Consider the following 22,999-nt stretch of genomic DNA (forward strand, 5'->3'; position numbering starts at 1 on the left):
TTCAGCTCCACCTGAAATGGCAAGATACCTCATAATAATATGTAATTATGTCCTAATCACAGTGGAGGCAAATGTCATGTTATAACTTCTCAGATTGTGGTAGAATGTCAGACCAATACACAACATGTTAAATTCAGTTTCATTACATTTGGATGTAGTAACAACATTATCATTATTGTGGATTAAGCTACCAAACAGTCACTCAACCAGCTACAACATTAAAACGCTGCTCATGCAAGGGATCAGTAATGATAAAAATATATAACAAGGTCCAGGCTGCATAATAAGTGACCTGCATAGTTTGAATTTAGTTTTGGATAATACACATTTAAATAATGTTTTAATGTAGGACATGAGTCAAATAAACATTAACCAAGCTGAAAGATTTGAGAGTTCAGTTCACTCTTCAGACACAAAGTCCTGACTTCATGTGCATTCAGTGCAAACACTGTGCTAACAGTCTTGTCAGGCTAAAATAGTAAAATGACTGGACACTGTGGTCTATCCAGCTATTTGAACATGTGCAATCATCGAGATGGTCTGTCAATGTGGACATGGAGAAAGCCCAGCATGATGCGTCCTCATGTCACAAGTTAAGAAATGAAAGGCAACAGTTGTTCAGGGAGTTGGGTTTTCTTTCGCTTTCAAATGTATATTTTCATGTGAAGCCAGTTTCCATTGTATTTGGTAGAGTCTTAAAATGTCTTCACTTAACTATTTTTTCTCCTCATTTTTAATAAACATACAAAAGAAACTAACAGAGGTTGAGTATAACCACCCACACACATACAAAATAAATAAATAAAACTCAGAAAGAAGAAAGGGGGCTCATCTCATTTAAGTTCATTTGAGATGATAGGGCTTTCCTATCATCTTTAATAAGCTTCATTTAAACTCATTCAGCCATTGATTTATACACTGTACATTTGAAATACCTGCATTCATGTATAAAAAAACTTCCATAATAACGGTAAGAAAGTCCAAATTCTGATTTTCAACACAGAAACCAAACTTAACACAATTCTTTTGGACTGTAGCGAGCTCTGCATATCACTCCATACAGATTACTGATTCACAATGAAAGAACAAATGTTCCAAGCTCTCAGTATCATTTTCACAGAATAGACAGTTATTCACATCATCATCACATCTCACAGAACACCCATGTTGTAACAGATTCACAGTCTTTTTTTCTAAATTATACATGTTTTTATTTATTCTTGGCTTTTTTAATTGGTGAAAAAACAGAAAGTGACATAGAAGACATTGTGACCATAAAACATAATAGACTAAGTGTATATGAAATTAGATTTTAGGTGTGTGTGTGTGTGTGTGTGTGTGTGCGTCTGCGCGCGTATAAAATTATAATAATAATAATTGGAATAGCAATAATGACAATAATGCTAACAAAAATAATAACAACAATAATATATAATAGTAATAATGTGGTGATAGCGGCAAACTGTGCAGGCATGTATACAGACAGTATAATAATGCTCATGTAATAATATTAAAAATACAATAATAATATGATAATATATAATAAGGATAATAGGGGTGGTAGAAATGATTTTTATTTTAGTATTTAAAAATATAGGATAAACACACAGCAAATCCTTATCTGTGGAGGGCAGTATTAGGCTTTACAGTGAACAGCCTGCCAGAAATTCATTAGAAGAAGAAGAAGAAGCAGCAGCATCACAAGGAGAAAAATAAATAAATAAAACAGTGATCAACTGTATACGGCTCATATCAGGAATATTGCTGTGTTTATGTAATGTCTATGAACTGAACATGTAACGTAGGAGATATTTTTCGATTTCCTGCTTCAAATGACTGATTGGACCAATCGCCACCCACCGTTAGATGTTAACGTTGTCCGAGCAAGGAAACATCGGAACTCCCTCTTGAGTAGTTACATCCAGCAGAGCAACGAGGAGCAGTGACACAACATCAACAAACAGCCTGTGAGTATGAAACTAGGCTCAGTTTAACCTGACTTCATATCTAGACGTCGTGTTTTTATAGTTTATGTCTTATTATGTCTGCGACCTGTGTTAGCTCCTGTTTGCTAAACGTTGCCAGGAGTGGAAGTTGTCAATGGGTAGCTAACCTTATCATCCCTGTCATTAAACCTCCGCCGTGGAAGCACTGAAGCGAACAACACACAGTTAGCTAACAATGATGTTGCTATTACGATTAGCATAGGTAGCTTTAAAGCAGTTGATATGAGGCGTAAAGTGTTGCTAGGTTGATCACCTTTTGCCAACATCTGTGGCAGTTATATGTAGCATTAGCTACGTCATTTACGAGTAACCCTCCCTTCCCCTGCCCACATCCAGCCCCACACCCACAGGGCCCGTGGTGCTTACATACACAGTATACAACACAACTGAGCACACTCCTGTGCAGCATCACTAACACGTCACATGATTCAAAACTGTGTCATGTTACAATAAGTCTTTTATTTTGAAGTTGAAGTGTAGGACAGATCTTATCCGACAGGCTAGATAGATTACATTGAATATATGTACAATCTCAGTGTAATGTCCACCTGTGACCTCTTTAAAGGTGTAATGTGTAAGATCATGCTACTTGCTCCACATCCATAGGGGGGCAGCATTTCACCTCTTCGTTCCTGTCCAGTTAATCATGTTGTTGTTTTCCCCATGTTGCTTATAATTTATTATTTATATGTGCATTTATTGTTGTCAGTTAAAATTTTTGATAGCACTGAAACAAATAATGAGTACTTGTAATACTAACAGAATGATTTTATTTACCTATACAAATATGAAGGCAAGGGGATAGTGCATGACACATGGGTGTCAGTCTACAACAGCATGAAAAAGGGGTGATGACATCATCAAGAGGGCAGAATCATAAATTAAGGTTTATTGCAAGATACTTTACTTACAAGGTATTTGGCTTGGTGTTTTGTGCAGTATACAATAAACATATTAACAGGAAATAATAAAAAGGTAAAATACTTCAACAGTCAAAAAGATAAATATACATAGATACACATATAAAAAAAATAAATCTATGAAAAAAACTATGTACAAAAGTGCTGACAAAACTCTAAGCAGGATGTGAAAAAGAGCACAGTATTGACAGTATCTGTTCTGTGCAGGGATAATACTCCAAGGTGTTACTGTAATGTGGTTGTTGATGGTTGATGAGGCCAGACGCAGAAGAAAAGGCAGGTGCTGGTCCATCACTGGGGAGGACTGGACTGGAATTCTGGTCCTGATACATGTTTTTTCTACATGTGATTGGAGAATTAGTTTAGATCATACAAGCTCATTATATTCAAACATGTTAGGACTGTTGTGTGTGTATAATAAATATTAGGCATAAATATGAATATGCTAAAACAAATACAGTATTAGGCCGTGGATCCTGAACCTGCTGGTTCTGGATCAAACGGTCTCTTTGTCTCACTTGTAAAAGAAAAGTTACTGACGCATCTATTTGGACAACAGCCGCAGGAACAGGCTAAATTCTACTACATCACTAAAACATCTGTGGACATCATCAATCATACATTTATGCCACCTAAAGTGTTTGTCAGTAGGGTTTGTCATTTGCAGTAATGATACTTTTTGCTACAGACCAACATTAGATGTTACTCACCAGTCTATAAGAAAAGTTGCAGCTCAGCATCTCTTTACCTGGAACTGTCTTCAGCGGTGGGAAGACACACTCTGCGTTCCTGTGATGCTAGTTGGGAGTTTTTTGGTTTTTTTGTCAGTAGCTGTAGCGTAACTTCAAGCTCTGGAGGAAGCTCTTCTTCTTCGTGTGACTGAGGGCAGACTAGACGCTACACTGACTCACACAGCATCTAGTGTGTCTATGTGGTATAACAACACGGTCTGGGACGCGGCTAGTTGGTTAGCATGCTCATTTCAGTAGATATCTCTGAAGTACAATAGATGGAAGTCTTGGTCATGACATCATTGATCAAACGATGTGAAAGACATTGAATGATTCCAACCTCTGTGTGCCTAAGAAGAAAAACACTGCTCACAAAATGGCACAAAAGTGCAAGATTCAACTTTACCAAATAACATGGAAAGAGGCATGATGAGTATTGGCTTTTTTTTGGATCAGATGGGGTCCAGCATGTTTGGTGTGGACCCTGACCAGGATATTAACAATGATCAAAAACTATGACCTGGCCCTGGTATGTTCCCTGATTTGAGTCAGTTGAACATTTGGAGTGTTTATAGGTAAGCGCTCTTCCACTTCCTTGCAGTTCCTGAGCAGGCGGGAAACCAGAGCGGCTCTGTAGACTGTCAAGAGGTGTAGCCCTAAGCCCCAGTCGGCATCCCGTGTATGCAGTGTAACCAGGTTTATACCCAGTCTGTTTGAAACAGAGCCTCGAAATCTAGAGACAAGGAGCTAAGTTGTCAACACTGCAGCTGTAAACACCCAACAAATAGAACCTGTTTTTACCAGAAAGTCCAACTCAATGACGATGCACTTGGCTGACCAGTGGTAGAAATACCATCAGTCAGCTAGTCAGTCAGTTTTTTTCCAGATGCAGCATGCAGCTGTTTTCAGTTACAAAGCTGTGATGTAGCCACTGTTCCACACCTGCCTCAAACATCAAACAGCAGAAAAAGTTAGCGACCAGTTGGTTAAGGAGCATTTAGCAGCTGAAGAGCCAGATATTTGGTCAAATTGCTTCATCTAATTAGTCCGTAATATCACAATTGTCTTACTTCTCAGCGTGCAGGCAGTCTGGACATTGTTTTCCTACCTGTCCATCAGTCTGGAGTGTTGTGGAGGGGCAGGAGTGAAACCCAGCAGGCAGAGAGACAGCAGGGCAATCAAGACCCAGAATGCCTCTGTTCTTCAGAAAGAAGAAACTCAGTGATGACTCCCAAAAAAGACTGGAATATCAGCTGTGTCGGGTAAGAAGAGTCTGTTCATGTTACAGTGTAATCAACACCCTACTGTCAGTGCTGAGGATCACATCAGCAACCTGCAGCCTTTTTCTGTCTTCATTATGAATATGAAACTTTTTTTCATTCATCAAAATGGCATCTTCCCAATTGTGGAGCTCTTTCAACATTATGTGTCTTTTTTTTCTATTTCAAACAATGGCTCATCTTTGTGTTTCAGTCTAAGGAGGCGGGTGCTGATGACATCCTGGACATCTCAGCATGTCAGCTCTCAGAGGTGAGTATGTTACTGTGGACTGTTGTGAGGGAAGCTTAACTGATGAGTAGTGATTGTATTGTAGAACAGGTTGAGTTCAAACTGACCAGACAAAATTGAACAACTGCATTACTCAATGCATGTTACACCGACATTGAGCCGATTCATTGAAGAGTCACATGCTGCGGTCCAAAGGTCAGAATAATCTCCTCTCTTACCACTTCTCCTCGACGTTGATGGAAAATGTCAATGAGGTGAAGGAAAGGTGTGAAGGAGAATTCACAAGGACTTAGGAAAAGAATCTGACTGCTAACTAACTTTATTCTTTAAATTCTTCTCTCCTAACCACAAAAACAAAACAAACAGGATTCAAATGTTGAAATAAGATGACATGAAAGAAAAATAAAAGTAGCCATTAATTAATAATTAGATAGAAACAAGGAACAAAAAATCTATATTTATGGATTGGGGCTTTCCAGGATTTCCATCAGTTCTGGATCGAGTCACAAACATAAAACAGCTGCTCTGATGTTTCTACATTAACGTGGGTCTGCTGTGGTGAATCTACAATGGTGTGTTGCTTTAAATGTTGCTGCTGCAGGGAATTGTGGGATGGCATTTCTCCTTTTCTCTAGTAAAGGTCAAGTGTTTCCTTTACTAAAGGAGATAAGATAGGAAGCACTGAAGCTCCTTTCCTCCTCATGTAGAGAAGTGGAGCAGCTGTGATCATGATGCTGCTCAGATACTTCAGCTCATTTCACTCAGCCACAGTTGTTTTTTACACTTGTGCCTTTTCCACTGTCACATGACAATATGTCTTATAAAACAGCTTATCACCCAATAAAAGACGCAGTTCAAGTTTCAGCTTCACCTCTTTCTCTCTTTCTCGCTTTACTTTTTTCTCCTTTTCATTCTCTCTCTCTCTTTATGGGAAGTCGGTGTCATTAAGTCAATAATCCACCTGAGAGAGAAACACCAGTTCACCAGAGTGAGAGATGTTCTAATAGTCCAACAGATCATTTTTTCCTTCCTGATACCTGAACATGTGAATTGGCAGATACTGAAATTGACACTGATACTGATCCAATGCCATTGCATTAGAAAAAAAATGAACCAGCTGTTTACTGCTAACCTTGTACAGATGTGGTATGATTGCTGACATGACTCAGGTTAAACTTTTTGTAAAATATGAATAAACACATGAATAGAATGTAGCCATAGAATCTTTCTTCTATTGTCTAATAACACTATAATAACACTTCCTACACTAGAGCCACCCCTCCAAATTAAAGCCTTATATATTGAACACATACTGTGTGTGTGTGTGTGTGTGTGTGTGTGTGTGTGTGTGTGTGCGTGTGCGTGTTGTGTCCATGCCTGTTTCCATATTTGATCATTCCTTGCTCCTTGTTTCTCTCTGTGGTTTTCCATCGCTCCACTGCTCTTATTCCTGTTCAGAGTGAGGAAGCATTTCTGAAGAGACATTAGCAGGATACAAGACACCAGCCTTCACAGACATATCAGACTCAGCTGACTCTACATCACATCGCTGCACTTTTGCGCTCAGATTTTACATCAGATAAACAGCTCTTTTCATTCATTAGAAAGATTTTTAATATCGACCTTGAATAGTACAGTCATGGAGAAGAGAGCCTGGTGTCTTTCATCAGTAACGACATTTTAATTACCCGTCACATTTGAGGCCTGTGTGTCAGGTAGAAACATAGTTTGATGGGAGATATATTCACCTCATTTTCCCTTTGTCTAAAACATTGCAGCTATTAAACCATTTCTACAAAACATCATACGATAGTAATGATAATTCATTTACAAAGACAATATCAATAAATGCAGATACAAATAATTTAATTACATAAAATAAATAAAAAACTGCCTTTGCCAATAAAAACATGGTTCATGTACATTCAGTGTCTGAGCAGTGACATACATCCACCTACAAAAGTGATATTCAACAAGGTGAAATGTAAACAATATGATCACGTGACTGGAATAAAAAGTATTAGGTATTAATAAAATTTTTCTAAATATAATTTCCATTAAAGCCAGATTAAGGATATATTGTAAATAAGTAGATGAATTATCATTAGGTTTCTTACTCTTAGTATTTTCGCTCTGCAGTCTGATGATGAACAAACTGTTACGATCATGTGAACCACATAAAACAGTTGAAGTTAATGTCAGACTGTTTCTGCTGCAGAGAGGAGATAAACTGAAATGTTTAAAAATTATCAAATTTACAATCATGGAAATATTTAACAGAGTGGATCATTATTCTAATCAAAGACATCAGATTTTTAGTTTTTATTGCCAGTTATTGTCTCCTCATGTTGTTCTGAGCTGTGGCAATGGAAGAAGAGTGATAGCATTCCTATTGTCTATTTTCATTGTCCTTTAGTCCACCCTTATTTTATTGTACTATTATATTTATACTTAAATGTATGAAAAGTGCTCTATAAATAAAGTTGTTTATTATTATTATTATTATTATTATTACAATTCGTATTTTTTAGTGTGTGGTAAGAACTGCAGGTGGTGACATCTTTGTTCTGTTCTTCCATAGGTTCCCTCAAGTGCCTTTTCCATTTGCAAGGTGCTACATAAGAAGGTGAGAATGCACTGTGGAGCTGTAAAGTTACAGCCTATTTATTTCCTATTCAGTGTACGTAATAAGTATTGTTTTACCAAAATCTACACAACTCCCCTCTGTCAGTACATGTGTGTGTCTGTTTCCCTGGTTGAACTCTCCCTGGTTGTTGCTCTCCTTCAGGTCCTTATCCTCCATAATAATGAGCTGAGGTCACTGCTGCCCAAAGGATGTGACATCGGGGCTCTCGCCACTTTAAAGGTAAAGTGATGCACAAGCATGATGAGAAATGAAAACATATTACAGTGTTGTATGATTTATAACCTCTAAGCCTTCACACACGGCGCATGTCCTCCTGTTTCACAGTCAACCTTTGCGCAAGCATCTCATGAGATAATGAAAAATGTATGATGGTTTATCAGAAGACCAAAAAGTCTGATAGACGCCTCATCTCTGACCCTCAGGTTTTGGATCTGCATGACAATAGGATCACCTCACTCCCAGAGGATATTGGGAAGCTGGCATCACTGCAGGTAAAGCCGTCATGAACTCAACTCATGGCACTAGAGGGAATGAGTGTGAATGAAAACTGCTCATCATGTGTTTGTGTCCTATCAGATTCTGAATGTGGAGAAGAACCGTCTGAAGGCCCTGCCGGACTCCTTCGGCGATCTGCGTCTCCTGCAGACGCTCAATCTGAAGGGTATGCTGCCGACTGCTCGCTTGTCCGCAGGTAAGAGGACGTGTACAAGTCAGATGACATCACTGTGTATTCAACAGGTAACTGTCTCAGTGAGCTACCAGCGTCCGTCAGCTGTTTGAGCAGCCTCCGCACCCTGGACCTGAGCGACAACAACATCGTCCAGCTCCCCAAGACTGTGGCCCACATCCGCACCCTGGAGGTGTGTTGTCCTTCAATCCACATTTACAGGAAACCTAAAACATAGATCTGGTTTTAGACAAACCCTGTGTGTGTGTGTGTGTGTGTGTGTGTGTGTGACAGAGCTTCACACTCGATGCTGCCATGATGACCTACCCACCTGCATCTGTGTGTACAGAGGGCACAGAGAGCATCCAGCGCTTCCTGTGCAGCGGTGAGTGTTTACTTTGTGGTTTCTACTGCATCGCCTTTCTGTCCCTTACCAAGGATTTTAACTGATGAATTTAACAGGTAAAAACACAGTTAAGACCCAGGGCTCATAATTACCAGGATCATTCACAGCGCAAAGATTTTTCTGCTTTCCAGTGAATCCAACAGAGTTTTATATTCTTTCATATCACCGGGGCTGAGCTGCATCAGTGCAGTTTAGGGATAATCTTTTTTTTGACAGCATATTCAGTCCGTTCTCATGGACACGATATCTCAGTAACACATTCTGCTTACTGGCCCGATTATTTATAAACTGAACCATTCCTTTAGCTATACAATGTAATCAGAAGGCTGTAAACTAATGTTATGTGAATAGCCCAGAACTTTAACTCTGGTGATTTTCATATCCTCAGTTCCACTGAATGATTAATTGCCACTTTATGGCTTAAATCCGATTCACATTAGACCCGTTGCCCAACTTTGTAAACTTGGACTTCAGTTCTAATCCTCATGACTTCAGTCCTGAGTGAAAGACTTATGGTAAGTTTCTTGGTTGATGTGGTTTTCAGAGCTGGGGGAGGAGTATTGCCCCCCATCCCAGTATCTGCTGCCAGTGCTGGAGAACGACTCTGGCAAACAGAGCTGTGACTGCTGGGACGGCGTGGAGGAGGCCTGGCAGGTAACTATCACACCCTGAACAGGTGTGGAGGTGATGTGCTCCACTCTAGTGCAGAACTTGGACCTAGTTAATTGCTGTTGACACTGTATGAACTGTTGTCTTTGAATCACTGAGCCTTCCCTCACTTTCTGTTGCAGAACAAATTCAGTGACTACGCCAGGAGAAAGGTTTGTGACTGCAGCCGACACAGCTGTCAGATTTCCCTACAGATGTGGGGGATGAGTTGGAGAGAAAGTCTCTGCTCGTACTTAGAGCAGCACTAATCAATACTTTTGAGCTCTACAGAGCTTTTTAGCATCTCTTAGCTTATTTTCTCCGTCAGTCTCACTGCACTCACCAGCCTCCAGCAGCAGCAGAAACCTGATTCACCCTCCAGCCTTGCAGGATTTGGTATATCTTAGTGTTTACCTGAAATCTGCTATATTTTTATTGGATCACTCAGAAAACAGTGAGCCAATCAGAAGAGAGGATCAGAGCCTTCTCTCTTCTGATTGGCTCACTGACCTGAAGTGCAGACTGACCGAAGCAGAGGGTGGTGGTGGCTCCATGATGGTGTTGAGGTGGAGCTGGTGTGGCTCTGCTCCGAACACAGCAGGAGACAGAATGAGAACAGAAGGGAGTGTTAGGGAACAGGTTGCTGAAGCAGATGTGACATTACGTCAGCATTTAATGCATAGTGCCCAAATTACAAGTAACTGGACACTTGACTACTAAAAACAGAAACAGTTGACTGAGACTGAGAGTTTTTATTTTGCTTCTGAGCAGCTCTAGTGCAGGATTGTAGCAAAGCTTAAAAGTTAAAGGTCTACATGTGTATCTTTGAAAGTAGATAGACATGTATATGATGCAGTATATAGACACTGAGCCTGTCCTCCATGCTGCAGCAACAGAAGCAGGAGGAGAAACTGGCCTTCGAGCGGCACCTGGAGGAAAGACAAAAGGAGCACACCCAGCTTCTACTGAGTAACAACTCCCGCAAGGAAAACATCCTCAACTCTGTCCGACAGGTACGCTGCATGCTCACCTGCTCACCTGCTCACCTGCTCACCTGCTCACATGCTCACCTGCTCCTGGTCTTGTTCTATGAAAATGTTAGTGTCCAGTAGATATGCATTTTTATTTTATTCTATAAATTCTTTGTCAGAGCTTTATCATTGTGTTGAAATCAAAGAGAAACTACCTGTGTTTATAATCCCACAAAAATCCCTTGAAGTCACTGTTGATTTTTGAAACTCATCAGCATTGAGCTGATGGAGAATTTTACAGTTCTGTTGGTCCTTTGACAAGAAGTACAGCTTGAAGAGTTTACAGAGAGCTCAGCTTTATGTCTCCATGCCAAAAGGTCAAAGGTCAACTTCACTGTGACATCATAAGGTCATATTTGCTGCAACTTGTACTGGTTGGTGGAGGCAAACAACATGATAATTGTGGTCATTATACAGTTTTCATTTTAGCTAATAGACTTGCACGATATGAGGAAAATCTGCAATGTGTGATAGCACTGTTCAGTATTGCCATGACGATATGTGATATTGAAACAAATATTGAAGTGTGCATATACCGTTGTTATGTCTTCCTCTCCCATCGTACTAGCTAACCTCATAGTTATCACTGAATGAGAGTCAATGTGTATAAAGTCAATAATATCTCTCTGGAGAAAAAGCAGTAGAGAACATTCAGCAGAGTTTTTTCTGTGCCTTGAAAACCTTGTGTGAATCCTTGGTGCGTGTAAATAAATAGATTTTTTCTCATTTACATTTCATTGCATTTCTCTCAGTCTCTTGCTATGTGTTTATTTCACATGTTCATGTAGTGATGATGATGAAAACATGATTTATAGGTCAGCAATAATAGCTAAACGAAGCTAATCTCCAGCAGCCCAGTGAAGTCACTACCGATCATTGACTTTTTCTAATCTGTTTATTTTACTGTCTCGTGTGAAATGTGTGTGTGATCTGTAGGAGCAGGAGCGTCTGGAGCAGGGAGTCAGCCAGCAGCAGAGGGCTCAGGAGGCCGAGAGGCTGCTGGTGCTGGAGAAAGTCAGACAAGCTGAGGACAGCATCAGTAGCCGAATCAGCAACATGCTGATGGACAGCAACCGGTAGGACCTGCAGGAAGCGGCTGTGTTTGGATCTCTGTCACATATTATATTCATCATTCTAACTGCAGTGTGTTTACATCTTTCCTCCAGGCAGAAGAAGAGCACAGAGTTTCTTCAGGCCATGGAGGAAGATCGGTGAGTGGGCAGATAACTGATCCTTAACATCCAGCTCTATTACAGCAGAGATATGAGGCACTCCAACAAATGGCCACAATCATGTTTTCCACTTACAAGACTGAGCCTGTCTGCCACATACGCTCGCACACACACACACACACACACACACAACTCATCTTCGAATCCTGCACTTGAATGCGATCACTGTAATGCACTTTTTACTGGCCTCAAGAAAAAAAACACTGAGAGACCTCAGCTCATTTAGTTGTGAACTAAAACCATGAGCAAAGAGCACCATTAGTCCCGTCTGAGCTTCCTGTTGCGTTCAGAATTGATTTTCTGCTCCTCATATACAAAGACCGTCATGGACGAGGACCAAGCTACATCTCTAACTCCCTGAGCAACTATGTACCTCCAGTAACACTGAGATCATCTGCTGCTGCTGCAGTGTAGTGCAGTGACAGCTGAAGGAAAATCAGGCCCCATGACACATGACCTATAGATATGAGAGAAGCAGCATGTGTTTAACACCCCACCAGAGAGGGTAGTTATTCTGGAGCAACTTGGGGTTGTGCCCAGTGCAGATAAAACCCACAGTGAGATTGCACCTCACTGGGGTGGGGGTGGGGGGAATCAGAACCTGTGGTGCATTTCAGTCCTGTAGAGCTGTTTGCCTCAGAGCTGTTGAATAAAAGAGTGCACAAAGAAAGGTTTTTTGTTAAAAGAAAAGGTTTCTTACTTGATTTGATGCATTCAATGTAATCAACTTTTAACTTATGTTAATTAATTATTTATTTCTATTTTATTATTATTCCATCTCATTTGGCATGAATGTTTTTAATATGCTTTTATGTTCATTTTATGTCTTGTTTTGATTACTGGTAAAAGTCAGCAGACCATTACTATAAACTGTTGTTGACTTTCCCCACAGGATCCATACGGAGCATCTGACCGCCATCACACAGGAAGAGGCCAATTCACTGAGGAAACGGGAGGTGGCAGGTAAAGATCAGCTGATGGAGCTGAAGCTGATGATGTTTGCAGCGGTTGTTTAATTAGTTTGTCCACACACAAAAAGACATCAGTGTTGTCAGAGATTTGATATATTCTCTTCATACACTCAGTCGACCCAGCAAAAACTAATGCAGCAGTCCAGTTTGTAATGTTCAGTTATTGATAGAATTGATCATTTTGGATGATTTCGTGGAGAAATCAGAGCTGCACAATTAATCAAAATATAATTCAAATTGCAACATGGCCAAGTGCAATATCCAAATGCAGGAGCTGGGATTTTTTTAATGAAGGTAAACTGTGTCACATTGTTGTACATTGTTAACACCATAAGTGTTGTGGTGCTACAGAGAGATTCTGTCCTACAGATCATATTCTCCAGACGTAAATGAACGTGTTTGTTTGGTACAAGACCAACAAAAATCATATCATCATTTTTTTTTTTATTTAATAACTTTCCAAAAATTCTGTTTTGACTGGCATGTTGAGTGTATTTTCATATCATATTCATATTTTCTGAGGTCTGTCTATTAAATCAACTCCACTGGTTTCTGTGTTCAAAGACATGTGAACCAGACTCCAGTAACTGTATAGACCAACAATGTCACAAACGGCCCTGACTTTGTATCTGCTGTTGTTTTTTCTCACAATCATTGGTTTGGACATTAACCCAGACATGGACTCTCTCGTGCTGCTGAGTCATTGTATATTTAACAAAACTAGCAAAAGAATTAAGAAAAAGCGCCAGTATTTATTTTTTAAGGAAATATAGATTTTTTTCAGTGTAAAAAAATATTTTTCTCTAAATTTTGAGTCTTTGTGGCTGTTGAACATTTATCTCATTTTCAAGACTGACTTGAAATACACAGAATTTTCACGATTATGAAAGAAAACTGTAATTTATTAGACACATTAATGGTCAGATTGATTCCTTTTTTGATCACATATTGCTATTGGTATCTGCCTGAAAAATCCCGTGTGGGTCAAACTCTGCCTTTGATTTTATCTTTTCATTCCTCATCTTCCTTGTGTTCCCTCCTCTCTCCTCCCTCTGTGTGCTCGTAGCGGCCATGCAGAAGATGCTGTCAGACAGCTGCGCCATGAGCCTCCTCCAGGAAGCCAGTGACTGTCGCAGACAGAGCCTGGTCTCTGAGGCCTACAGGAGGTTAAACACACACTCACTCACACACACAGACACACACACCAGATCTGAGCAGAGACATGGTGACGCTGCAATTATCTGTGGACTTTGAGAAACATGTTGTTGTCTCTTCCCTTGTTCTGTAACAGTATAGAGAACTTGGACAGGAAGTTTGATAAGATGCTTTCCCTCCAAGCTCTGGACAAATCTAAAGCCATAGCTCACATCCTGCAGGAGGTACGTGGTGTTCTATACCTGTCTGATCTTTCCCTCCTTGGTGTCAGTTTTATAATGAGAGCGTGGTGGAATCAGTGAGTGTCACCTGGTTTCAGCCACAGACTCAGTCACCTGTCATGTAATCTGACCTCTGCAGGAGGAGATGCAGAAAGCAGCGTTCCAGGCTCTGCAGCTGCAGAAAGACGCCGTACACGGCTACATCCGCAACCAGGTCTGTGCAGATGGGTGGAGACGGGTGGGGTGAGGGTCAGATCTGTCACGAGTCTCAGCTCGGTCTAAGTCTAGCTGAACAACTTCAACATGCTCTCATAGTTTGCAAGACATCCTGGTTTAGCTTTTGGTCAGCATCATGTTTCATGTTCTGCTTTGTGTTTCTCTGTTGCTCATGTTACATTTTAAATTGTGACAGACTTCAATTGAAAGTGGAAAGCTAGTTAGCATAGCTTGCTTGGGTCAGAACCAATTCCCAGTAGATGTTACACTCTTATGTTATTTTAACCCCTGCTGAGTCATCAGCAGCTCCTGCACTCGAGAGAGAGAGAGAGAGAGAGAGAGAGAGAGAAGGGTGTAGGGTATCTGAGAGAGCTGTTCAATCAATATCTGTCACCATGCTCTCATCATTTGAGATTTGCAGTGAGCTGGAACAAACCTACAGGTTAATATTCTCTACAAAAAGCCTCTGTGATAATTAAGGCCACCTTGATGGATATTTGGCTAATTTGCATAATGTGAAAAACAGTAAAATGAATTGAAATTGGTCGCCATGAACCAAAATATCTTTGTAAAGGGCGGGGCTTAGTGAATATTGTTCATAACTCATGAACCATTTGTCCAATCATCATAAATCTTGCTACATGTCCCCAGGCCATGATTGGAAAGGACCAAAGAATTTTGATTCTGACCCACAGGGGCCACAAATGTAAAAATCTGTACCTCAAAACCCGGTGGACAGAATTTCACCAGGATTGGATTGGAAATTTTATTAAACAAAATCTGAAGTGCTATGTTGATTGGTACGAGTGGATGAGGCCTATGACATATATGTTCACAACTCAAGCTGACTAAACTCACTGGAAACATCCTGTGCTGTGTCCTGGACATACACACTGAGTTCTGCTGACATTTGATGGATCATTTCATCCGTGTTTTTATCCTGTTCATCCGCAGCATGTCCTTGCTCCCTGCTTACCTTCATGTTTGCTTCATGTTTGCTTCTCCACTGTCCCCAGATCAAGCTCATAGAGGGTGAATTAATGCAGCTGACTAAACTGGAGATTAAAAGACGCAATCTTAATGCTGAGAACCTGCAGGTGGGTGTCACCACCGTCTTCCTTTGTCTTCCCACATTTACACATTATATTTTCTTTCTTCTCGTTGTTTATTACCACATAATTTATTTTGGTTATTTCCCCTTTCATTGCTCCATGGCAACAATTTATCATTGTTCATGCTGATGTTCATGAAAATAATGAGCAGTAAAGGGGTTTAACATTATTTGGATAGAGTGATAGTGATTATCAGAGGCAGGCTAGTGTCTTTTTTTTGGCTTTTGTCAGTATTTACTAATGAGTGTGTGTTGTGACTCTGCCTGACGTGATGGTGTGTGTTGAGTGCGCAGGAGGTTCTCGTGGACCAGCGCACAGCTTTGAGTGATTTGTTGCAGCAGCTGCTGAAGCAGAGGGACCAGAGGGAGCAGGAGCTGCGGCAGATTCTGGTGAGTGACCGGCTGCTGGGACCTCAGTGTCGCTGCTGTGGACCAACACACACACACGTGTGTTTGACACTGACATCAGGAATATTATGTATAATCAATGGCTACAATACTTTCTACCACTAATGACTTAGTGACTACTCATATTCTTTCTCAAACTATTTGAAACACGATAAAGGTCCATGCAGTGTTCATTTTGTCAGCTGCTGTTTTTTTATGCCTCCATGCCAACGACAGCCAGTCCGTCCATCCCATTCTCTTTGACATAATATCTCACCTGGACTCAAGGTGGAACTGGTTAGATTTTGGCGGTCAAAGGTCAAGGTCATGGTGACCTTTTAAAACACTTTTTATCCATAACTCAAGACTTCACAGAAATTATGACAGAATTTCACACCAATGGTTCATATTTTCTTTGACAAACAGGGATGTAATCTGAAGCTAGTCTGAGTGGAGGAGGCAGACAACCACCAGGAGCTGATTCTAGTTAGAAGTCCATGTTAGTTTCAGTCATATTTAGTCAAACTCACCCTTTTTAGTTTTAGTCAGGTTTGACATTAACATTTCAGTCAAACTTTATCAAACTGATTTCCATCCAGACATGAAAGAAGAGAAACAATGAAGTCTGAAAAGATGAAACAACATTAGCAAATCCAGTGTTCTCTAACTCCTGAGTCATCCATGAGTCAACCAGAACGTTCCCAGAGAAAAGAAAAAGAAACAACAGGTCACATGGTCATAATGTTCAGGTTTGTCAGAACTGTTACAGAAAGGTGATTTTATTCTGTAACGTTGAGGCCTCAGTGGTTGTGTTGTACCAGACTGTGTTTACACAAGCATTTAAATAAAGTTGTAAAGAAAATGGAACCTCTGCACACAAAGCAAATGAAGCTGTCGACAGCAAAATAAAGTTTATTCAAGCACAAAACATCTTCTACAAAAAGACGCTGTGCATTTTAACAACAACTACATGTCCCAAACAGACGACATGTAGCTGTCCTGTTGTTGTGAGACGCTAGCACATAATATGACACCACTGCCTTTGGTAGTTGGCTTAATTTACATTTAAAGGTCCATCTAGTATAAAGGTCTCTGTCCATGTGTAGTGTGATTATAGATCAGGTCTAGCTTCTATATTAATACTGTGAAAGTATCAAAGCCTCAGTCCACAGAGAAATGCACACAGCCTGTATTCAGAAACTGAGCCTTAAAACCAGCCGTCAGGACTTCTGGAACTTTGTGATGTCACAACAAAGCAGTCACTTCCCTCAATGGCAGATTCATTTCAAGATGACACTCGCTGATCAACACTTGCTCTGTCAGACAGACGCTGTCGAGTCAAACCAGCAGACTGAATGTAAAGTCATCATTGGTCGGGTCAGAGACTGAGCTCAAAATGGAAGAACAGGAAGTAGTCTTAGGTCTTTCTGTTGTCTGGTCTGTTTAGTCTGTTTAGTCTGTTTGAGATAGTCACAGCTTCACTTTGTCAGAGTCAGGTAAATGTCATCACCTCATGCTTCCCTCCATCTCCTCATCAGTTGATCACGTTTGGCTGCTTTTATTCCATGTTCACATCCACACACTGACACATTTACCTCCCATGTTGTCTCCGTCTCTCTGGGTGAAATGAGCAGGAATCATTGTGTGTTTTCCAGGCTGAGATCGAGCGGAAGTCTGAGTCCAACCAGCAGAACTACTGGATGATCCAGTATCAGAGGCTGCTGGACGCCAAGCCCGTGTCGCTGCGCGTGCAGGTACAGAGCAGGGCACACACACACACACACACACACACACACACACACACACACACACACATCTGGAGATTGAATGTGTTGTTCTAAAGCTGTGACGCCGTTGCAGGAGGCAGACATTGAGAAGGAGTTAGTCAGCCTGCTGTGTAAACTGTCGGCTCAGCACTACCTGCCCGTCCTGGCTCATCATCGAGTGACGGCTGAGGCCCTTCGCCACATGACCTTCTCTGACCTCAAGAAGGTCCGTGTGCAACATCATGACTCACATAAGACTCAGTTGCTAGAAGCAGTTAATGTAAAGTGGCTATAATCAATATTTATTAATTAATAGTGGATCACATGACCAGAATTATCACCTAGCTGCAGTTTCCTTCACCCTCATGTTCCCCAAGTTTTCTTGCTACTTTGAGCTCGTTGTTTTGCTTCAGCAGCCTGATGTTCTCACTGAAAACCTTTTACAGTCTTCTTTACTTTACAACTGATGCATGAATAAGTAGCTAATAAGTTTCCATATAAACTCAGAAAGTGACTCGGTCAGTGTTGTGTTAAATGAATGCAGGATTATCGCTCAGTGAATGAGCAGAATAATCATCAGCTTCATTCCTCTGTTTTCAGCTCGGCATCAATGAAGTGGGAATCCAGAGGTCTCTCCTGGCCTGGGCTCAGGGACACCAACCTCAAGGTACATTCATTCAATCTTTATTAAGGACACAGCGCATGGGGGGTTCATGGGAAGAAAACAGTGACAAACAAAAAGAAATCCACGTAAGATAAAATCAAAACAAAAGACATTACACAATACTCAGACAGTAGGGACTTTAAGCAGTGACGGCTGAAGTGACGGCCACGGCGTGATGCGATGTCATAGATTCTATGGTTACACTTCCTACCATTGCAGCACGACTGTCTACTACAGGAGAAAGACTAGTTTGCCGTACCCTGTGACACGTTAAAGAATCAGTACGTTTCTGTCATATTTCAATGACACCGTTAGTAGTTTTATGGATTATGATTTTATTTGTTGAAGATACCTGCTGACTTGACTGATTTTTCCTGTTTATTCATAGACATGTAGCACAAACTGTTGTAAACCTCCATCCTCCCTCTGCAGCCCACAACCTCACTGTGCTGTGTGTTGATGAAACCATGACACTGTCCGTGGTGCTGAAGTGACAGAGAGATTTAAACAAACTCCCCATCTGATATTAAACTGTCTCTAAAGCAAAGATCAGCAGCTCTCGGCTCATTTAAGAGACACATTGTAGCAACGTTCAGAGCGACCTCAGTTTCCTGAAGAAGTGAAGTAGCTGTTGTTAGAGTCAAATGTTGCTTAGAGATCTTTGATTTCCATTACTATGGCAACACGTTGGAATGCATATCACTTCAACCGTTGCTGCTTAAAGTCGTTATTTACATACAGCCTGCAACGCCAGTGGTTCCACATTCTCTATGATAACCGGACGGAGCTCAGTTGAGGGTTGGTTAAAGCTGAGATACCGTTTTCAGAATCAGATACCCTACACTTACATCTATATATCGAATTTTATATTACAGCAGGACAGGTGGGTGCAGCAACATTAACAAACATTTGGCTGGTGCTGCAGCTGAACATCACACACATCCTGCTTTATTATATATTAGACAGTTAACTGTTCATGTGTGAGCAGGTTGTAGCCTGATGGGTATAAGAAAGGGACTAAACTAAAAGAAAAATTAGCATCTTACCATGAAGACTGTAGATCCTCTGCCGCAGTGAATGAGGTGTTGGAGTCTCAGTGCTCTCTGGCTGACAAAGTAGCAACACTGGTAATAAAGTCTTTAGCTTTCCATTACTCTTTACTTATCAGCCATCATTAATGTAGATACTGAATTATCTGCAATCAGCTGAAATCAGCCTTTAAAATCAGCCTGTTGACGTATCAGCCTGCAGGTGATCAGAGTCACCTGTGTAACATTTGCTGTCCACTGATGGTGTTGTTCACCAGGAGCCTGTGAGGCGGTGCAGCAGGAGGAGGCAGCAGAAGTCACCCCGTCGGCTCCGCCCCCATCTTCTCCTCCATCCCTTCCCAGTACATCGACTATCCAGATGCCCAGCCCCCCACTCACCCCGGGGACCCCTGTCACCCCCTCAGCCCCCAGCCCTGTGGAGGGACCAGGCAGCTCTGAGTGTGTGGTCTGCATGGAGACCGGGGTAAGTAAAACCTTCAGTGTCAGTATTAAAACACTACGCTCAGTGATGCTAACATGTCTGGTCCAGGACTGTGACACCTGAACTTTACACCAGTGCTGAGGTGTCACTGGTGTATAACAGACTTTAATACAGTTAGTACACAATATAAATACACTTCATTTATTTTCAGCAGCACAGACAGCAGCTGGCCAAACTGTCTTCACCAGGCCATTTAACACAGATATAAACATAGAAATATAACCTCATTTGTTCAGTCAAGTAGACTACATCTGTTGTCTTTACATCCATGTTTACACTGGAAACAGGACCTGCCAATAGGCTTTCATCATGAATCTCAATGTGGCCAATTTGCCAAAACATTCACAATACAAAAAATATTCACTGTTTAGGCTGGAAAAAGGCTCAATTCCAACTAGAGGGTCCCATCCTGTCCTGTTACGTGACTGACTCCATTGTTGACAATAGCATTTTCACAGTGGTTGGGTGGCACGGCCTCTGACCGATGTGTATGCAGTTTAGAAGGGGAGACTGTAACCCAGGTTATTATCTGTGGCTTCAGTTCAGAGATGTACACTAAGTGCCTCACATGCAGAGTAGATGCTAGCTGTAGGCTGCACACAGAGAAACCCCTAGTGGCCAAAAAAGAGTTATTTTGAAGATGCATCGACTCCGCAGGGAGCAGACTCTGATTTCTGATGGCTGCACCACGTGTCAATCCACACACATCATGTACCGGTCAGTTAAAACAAACACACACTGTTAAAGGCTGAAAAGAGGTACCTCACTCTAAACCAGTGTGGGCGGCAACTGGCCCGCCAGCAGCAATATCTGACCCGCCAGATTATTTACGTAATCAGATTTTTTTAATCTTACAATATGGGACTGACAGTCCCACATTTAGTTATAATGTTCAGATTCTTTAATCTGAATGATGCACCTTCACCCTGAAGAATGTTGTTATACTTTTATCCATGTTGAGGGTGAATGACAGACACAAACATTCACATCAGGCTGCACTGTACAGTGCACAGAGCAGGGTGCTGAAATACATCATCAAGCACAAGGAAGTTCTGACAGGAAGTTCCAATGGTTCTGTTGCTTGATTGACAGACCTCTGAAATATTGGACATAAAATGTCTGATGTGAAGAACATAACACCAGTTCAGTAAATTCCAGTTTCATTTTTATCAATCAATTTCTTAAATTGATTATGTTCTAGCTGCCGTCTAATGGTGTAAACTCTTCACAAGTATTACAGTTCCTCCAGAACTCTTTCTGTGTAATCGATCATTATTCATGATGTGTAGATATGAACGTCAGAGCCTCTCCCTCTCTCCAGTCTCAGGTCATCTTCCTGCCCTGCGGTCACGTGTGCTGTTGTCAGGTGTGCAGCGACGCTCTGCAGAACTGCCCTCTGTGTCGCGGCCACATCTCCCAGCGGATCCGCCTCTTCCACAGCTAGAACCAGCCGGGTCACCGTCCTGCACCGAATGCCACTCTATGTATGCATGGTCAAAAAAAACTAATGTGAGCTAATCTCATCATGTACACAAAATCTTTGTAGCTGGATTCTGAAGAGCAGAGCAACTTCCCTGTATTAAGACTATTCTCTCATGTATATAAGTTTAATATAGAGTTATTTTAATGCTGTTGTGTTTCTGGTTGTCACTTGTCACATCCAGGCCTATTATTAGTATTTTGTTGATCTTTTTTATTGTATGATTTTTATTTGTATCATATATGAAGAGCCAACATTAAACCAGTCAGTGGCTCAGGACCTTCTCTACTGATGTGCCTTTCTCTGAGAACTTCTTATTTGTTTCTGTTGCCAACCAAAGTAACACCTGTCCAACATCATTGAAGTCAACTAACAGAGTCTATTGATCATTGTTGGTGTTTGTTATAATCACGAATGCAATATCATGTTTGACAGCTTGTCTTGTCCTCTCTCACTGTCACTTCCTCATCTTGTCCCTCTCTACTCGCTGGAAACATTTATCTGCTTTTAAATGGTGTGAATAATTAAAACATATATTAAGAAAACAAACTCATTTCTCCAGATGTTTGTCGTTTATTTGATCTTTTCTTGGCATCAACCTCCCAAAGGGCCCGAGTTAATGAGCCGCTGGAGCCCTGTTACCACCCACAGCTCCTCCCACTCCGACTCATACGATATGACATGGCACCAGTAATAATACTAGGGGTAGTCCTCACTGTTGCTGTAGTAGCAGCAGTAATATCAAGTGTTTGAGACTTTTTTTGTATTTATTGCAAATTATGGTTTCACAAATTTGATAGATCTGATGTAAATCCTTAATTTATGACTTGAACTGAAATTCTAAGTCATTATTTTGGATTTGGATTTTGGATTCATCTGATCTATTGTGATTAATCAGACAATGATCAGCTGTTCATATAAGGAAGGGGTGGTACTGAGCTTGGTTTAGTCTTAGCAAACGGGATCGGTTCAGTTTTTGACCCCATGTTAGATTAGAAATGTTTTATTTAAAGTAAAAATAAATCAGGCAAATCAGTGCAACAGAATCAGCCACTGAAGCGCTTTGACTGATTCAAGAAGCGACAAGGTGACACACAATTAAAGAAAAGGAACAGGTGAAGATATCAGCAGCATGATGAAGTGTTGACATGTGTTGGACACTTAAATATGTGTAGATGTCACACAGCAGCAGGAAGGATCAAATTACATCTACTTTACAACAGTTATTAAACCACAGAATCAGACCTGACTGTAAAATAACTAGTTATATGTTACATGTAAATAACGGGACTGTTCTGGCTCCGTTCCTGTTCACAGCAGACTTTAAATACAACTGAGTCCTGCCACATCCAGAAATACTGGGAAGACACAGCTATTGTGGCGCGTATCAGGAACGGGCAGGAAGAGGAGTACAGGGATGTTTTTAGTGTCCTCTGGAAACACTTCCATTGTGATTATTTGCAGCTCATGTGTTGTCAAATTGATGAAGCAGTTTTTTCTGTTTGCATGTTTTCTTATGTTGTAGTGCAGTGAGCTCTCAGGGCCACCGTAGGTCTGAGTCCAAGATCCCTGGCTGGTTTTTATTCCCAGTTCATCTTTAAATGGATCATGTGATTAAATCTCTAATAAACCAAGTTAAAAACTCAGTGACACAGTTTACAGCTGCTTTAAAGCCTTGACTGTAAATTGAACTCAGTATAA

At 41.0% G+C, this 22,999-nt stretch overlaps 1 protein-coding gene across 1 annotated transcript; it reads left to right on the top strand.

Annotated features, from left to right (window-relative positions):
- The first annotated feature begins 1,666 nt into the window (after nucleotides 1-1,666).
- On the top strand, nucleotides 1,667-21,851 carry lrsam1 (leucine rich repeat and sterile alpha motif containing 1). Its single transcript, XM_056403570.1, has 25 exons — nucleotides 1,667-1,967; nucleotides 4,735-4,919; nucleotides 5,131-5,187; nucleotides 7,748-7,792; nucleotides 7,955-8,032; nucleotides 8,236-8,304; nucleotides 8,390-8,474; nucleotides 8,552-8,673; nucleotides 8,775-8,865; nucleotides 9,431-9,540; nucleotides 9,678-9,707; nucleotides 10,425-10,547; nucleotides 11,502-11,641; nucleotides 11,732-11,776; nucleotides 12,690-12,760; nucleotides 13,835-13,934; nucleotides 14,060-14,147; nucleotides 14,284-14,358; nucleotides 15,377-15,457; nucleotides 15,766-15,861; nucleotides 17,514-17,612; nucleotides 17,719-17,850; nucleotides 18,225-18,291; nucleotides 19,595-19,800; nucleotides 21,140-21,851. Exons 2-25 carry the CDS (start codon nucleotides 4,848-4,850, stop codon nucleotides 21,260-21,262), a joined length of 2,205 nt encoding a protein of 734 aa, XP_056259545.1. The 5' UTR covers nucleotides 1,667-1,967; nucleotides 4,735-4,847; the 3' UTR covers nucleotides 21,263-21,851.
- The last annotated feature ends 1,148 nt before the right edge of the window (nucleotides 21,852-22,999 follow it).

Source organism: Seriola aureovittata, chromosome 18 (assembly GCF_021018895.1).
Source record: "Seriola aureovittata isolate HTS-2021-v1 ecotype China chromosome 18, ASM2101889v1, whole genome shotgun sequence".
Classification (NCBI taxonomy): domain Eukaryota; kingdom Metazoa; phylum Chordata; class Actinopteri; order Carangiformes; family Carangidae; genus Seriola; species Seriola aureovittata.

Coding starts and splice junctions, on each gene's coding strand:
- lrsam1 (XM_056403570.1), top strand. CDS start 4,848: ATGCCTCTGTTCTTCAGAAAGAAGAAACTCAGTGATGACTCCCAAAAA. Junction 5,188..7,747: donor CAGCATGTCAGCTCTCAGAG/GTGAGTATGTTA, acceptor GTTCTTCCATAG/GTTCCCTCAAGTGCCTTTTC. Junction 19,801..21,139: donor TGGTCTGCATGGAGACCGGG/GTAAGTAAAACC, acceptor CCCTCTCTCCAG/TCTCAGGTCATCTTCCTGCC.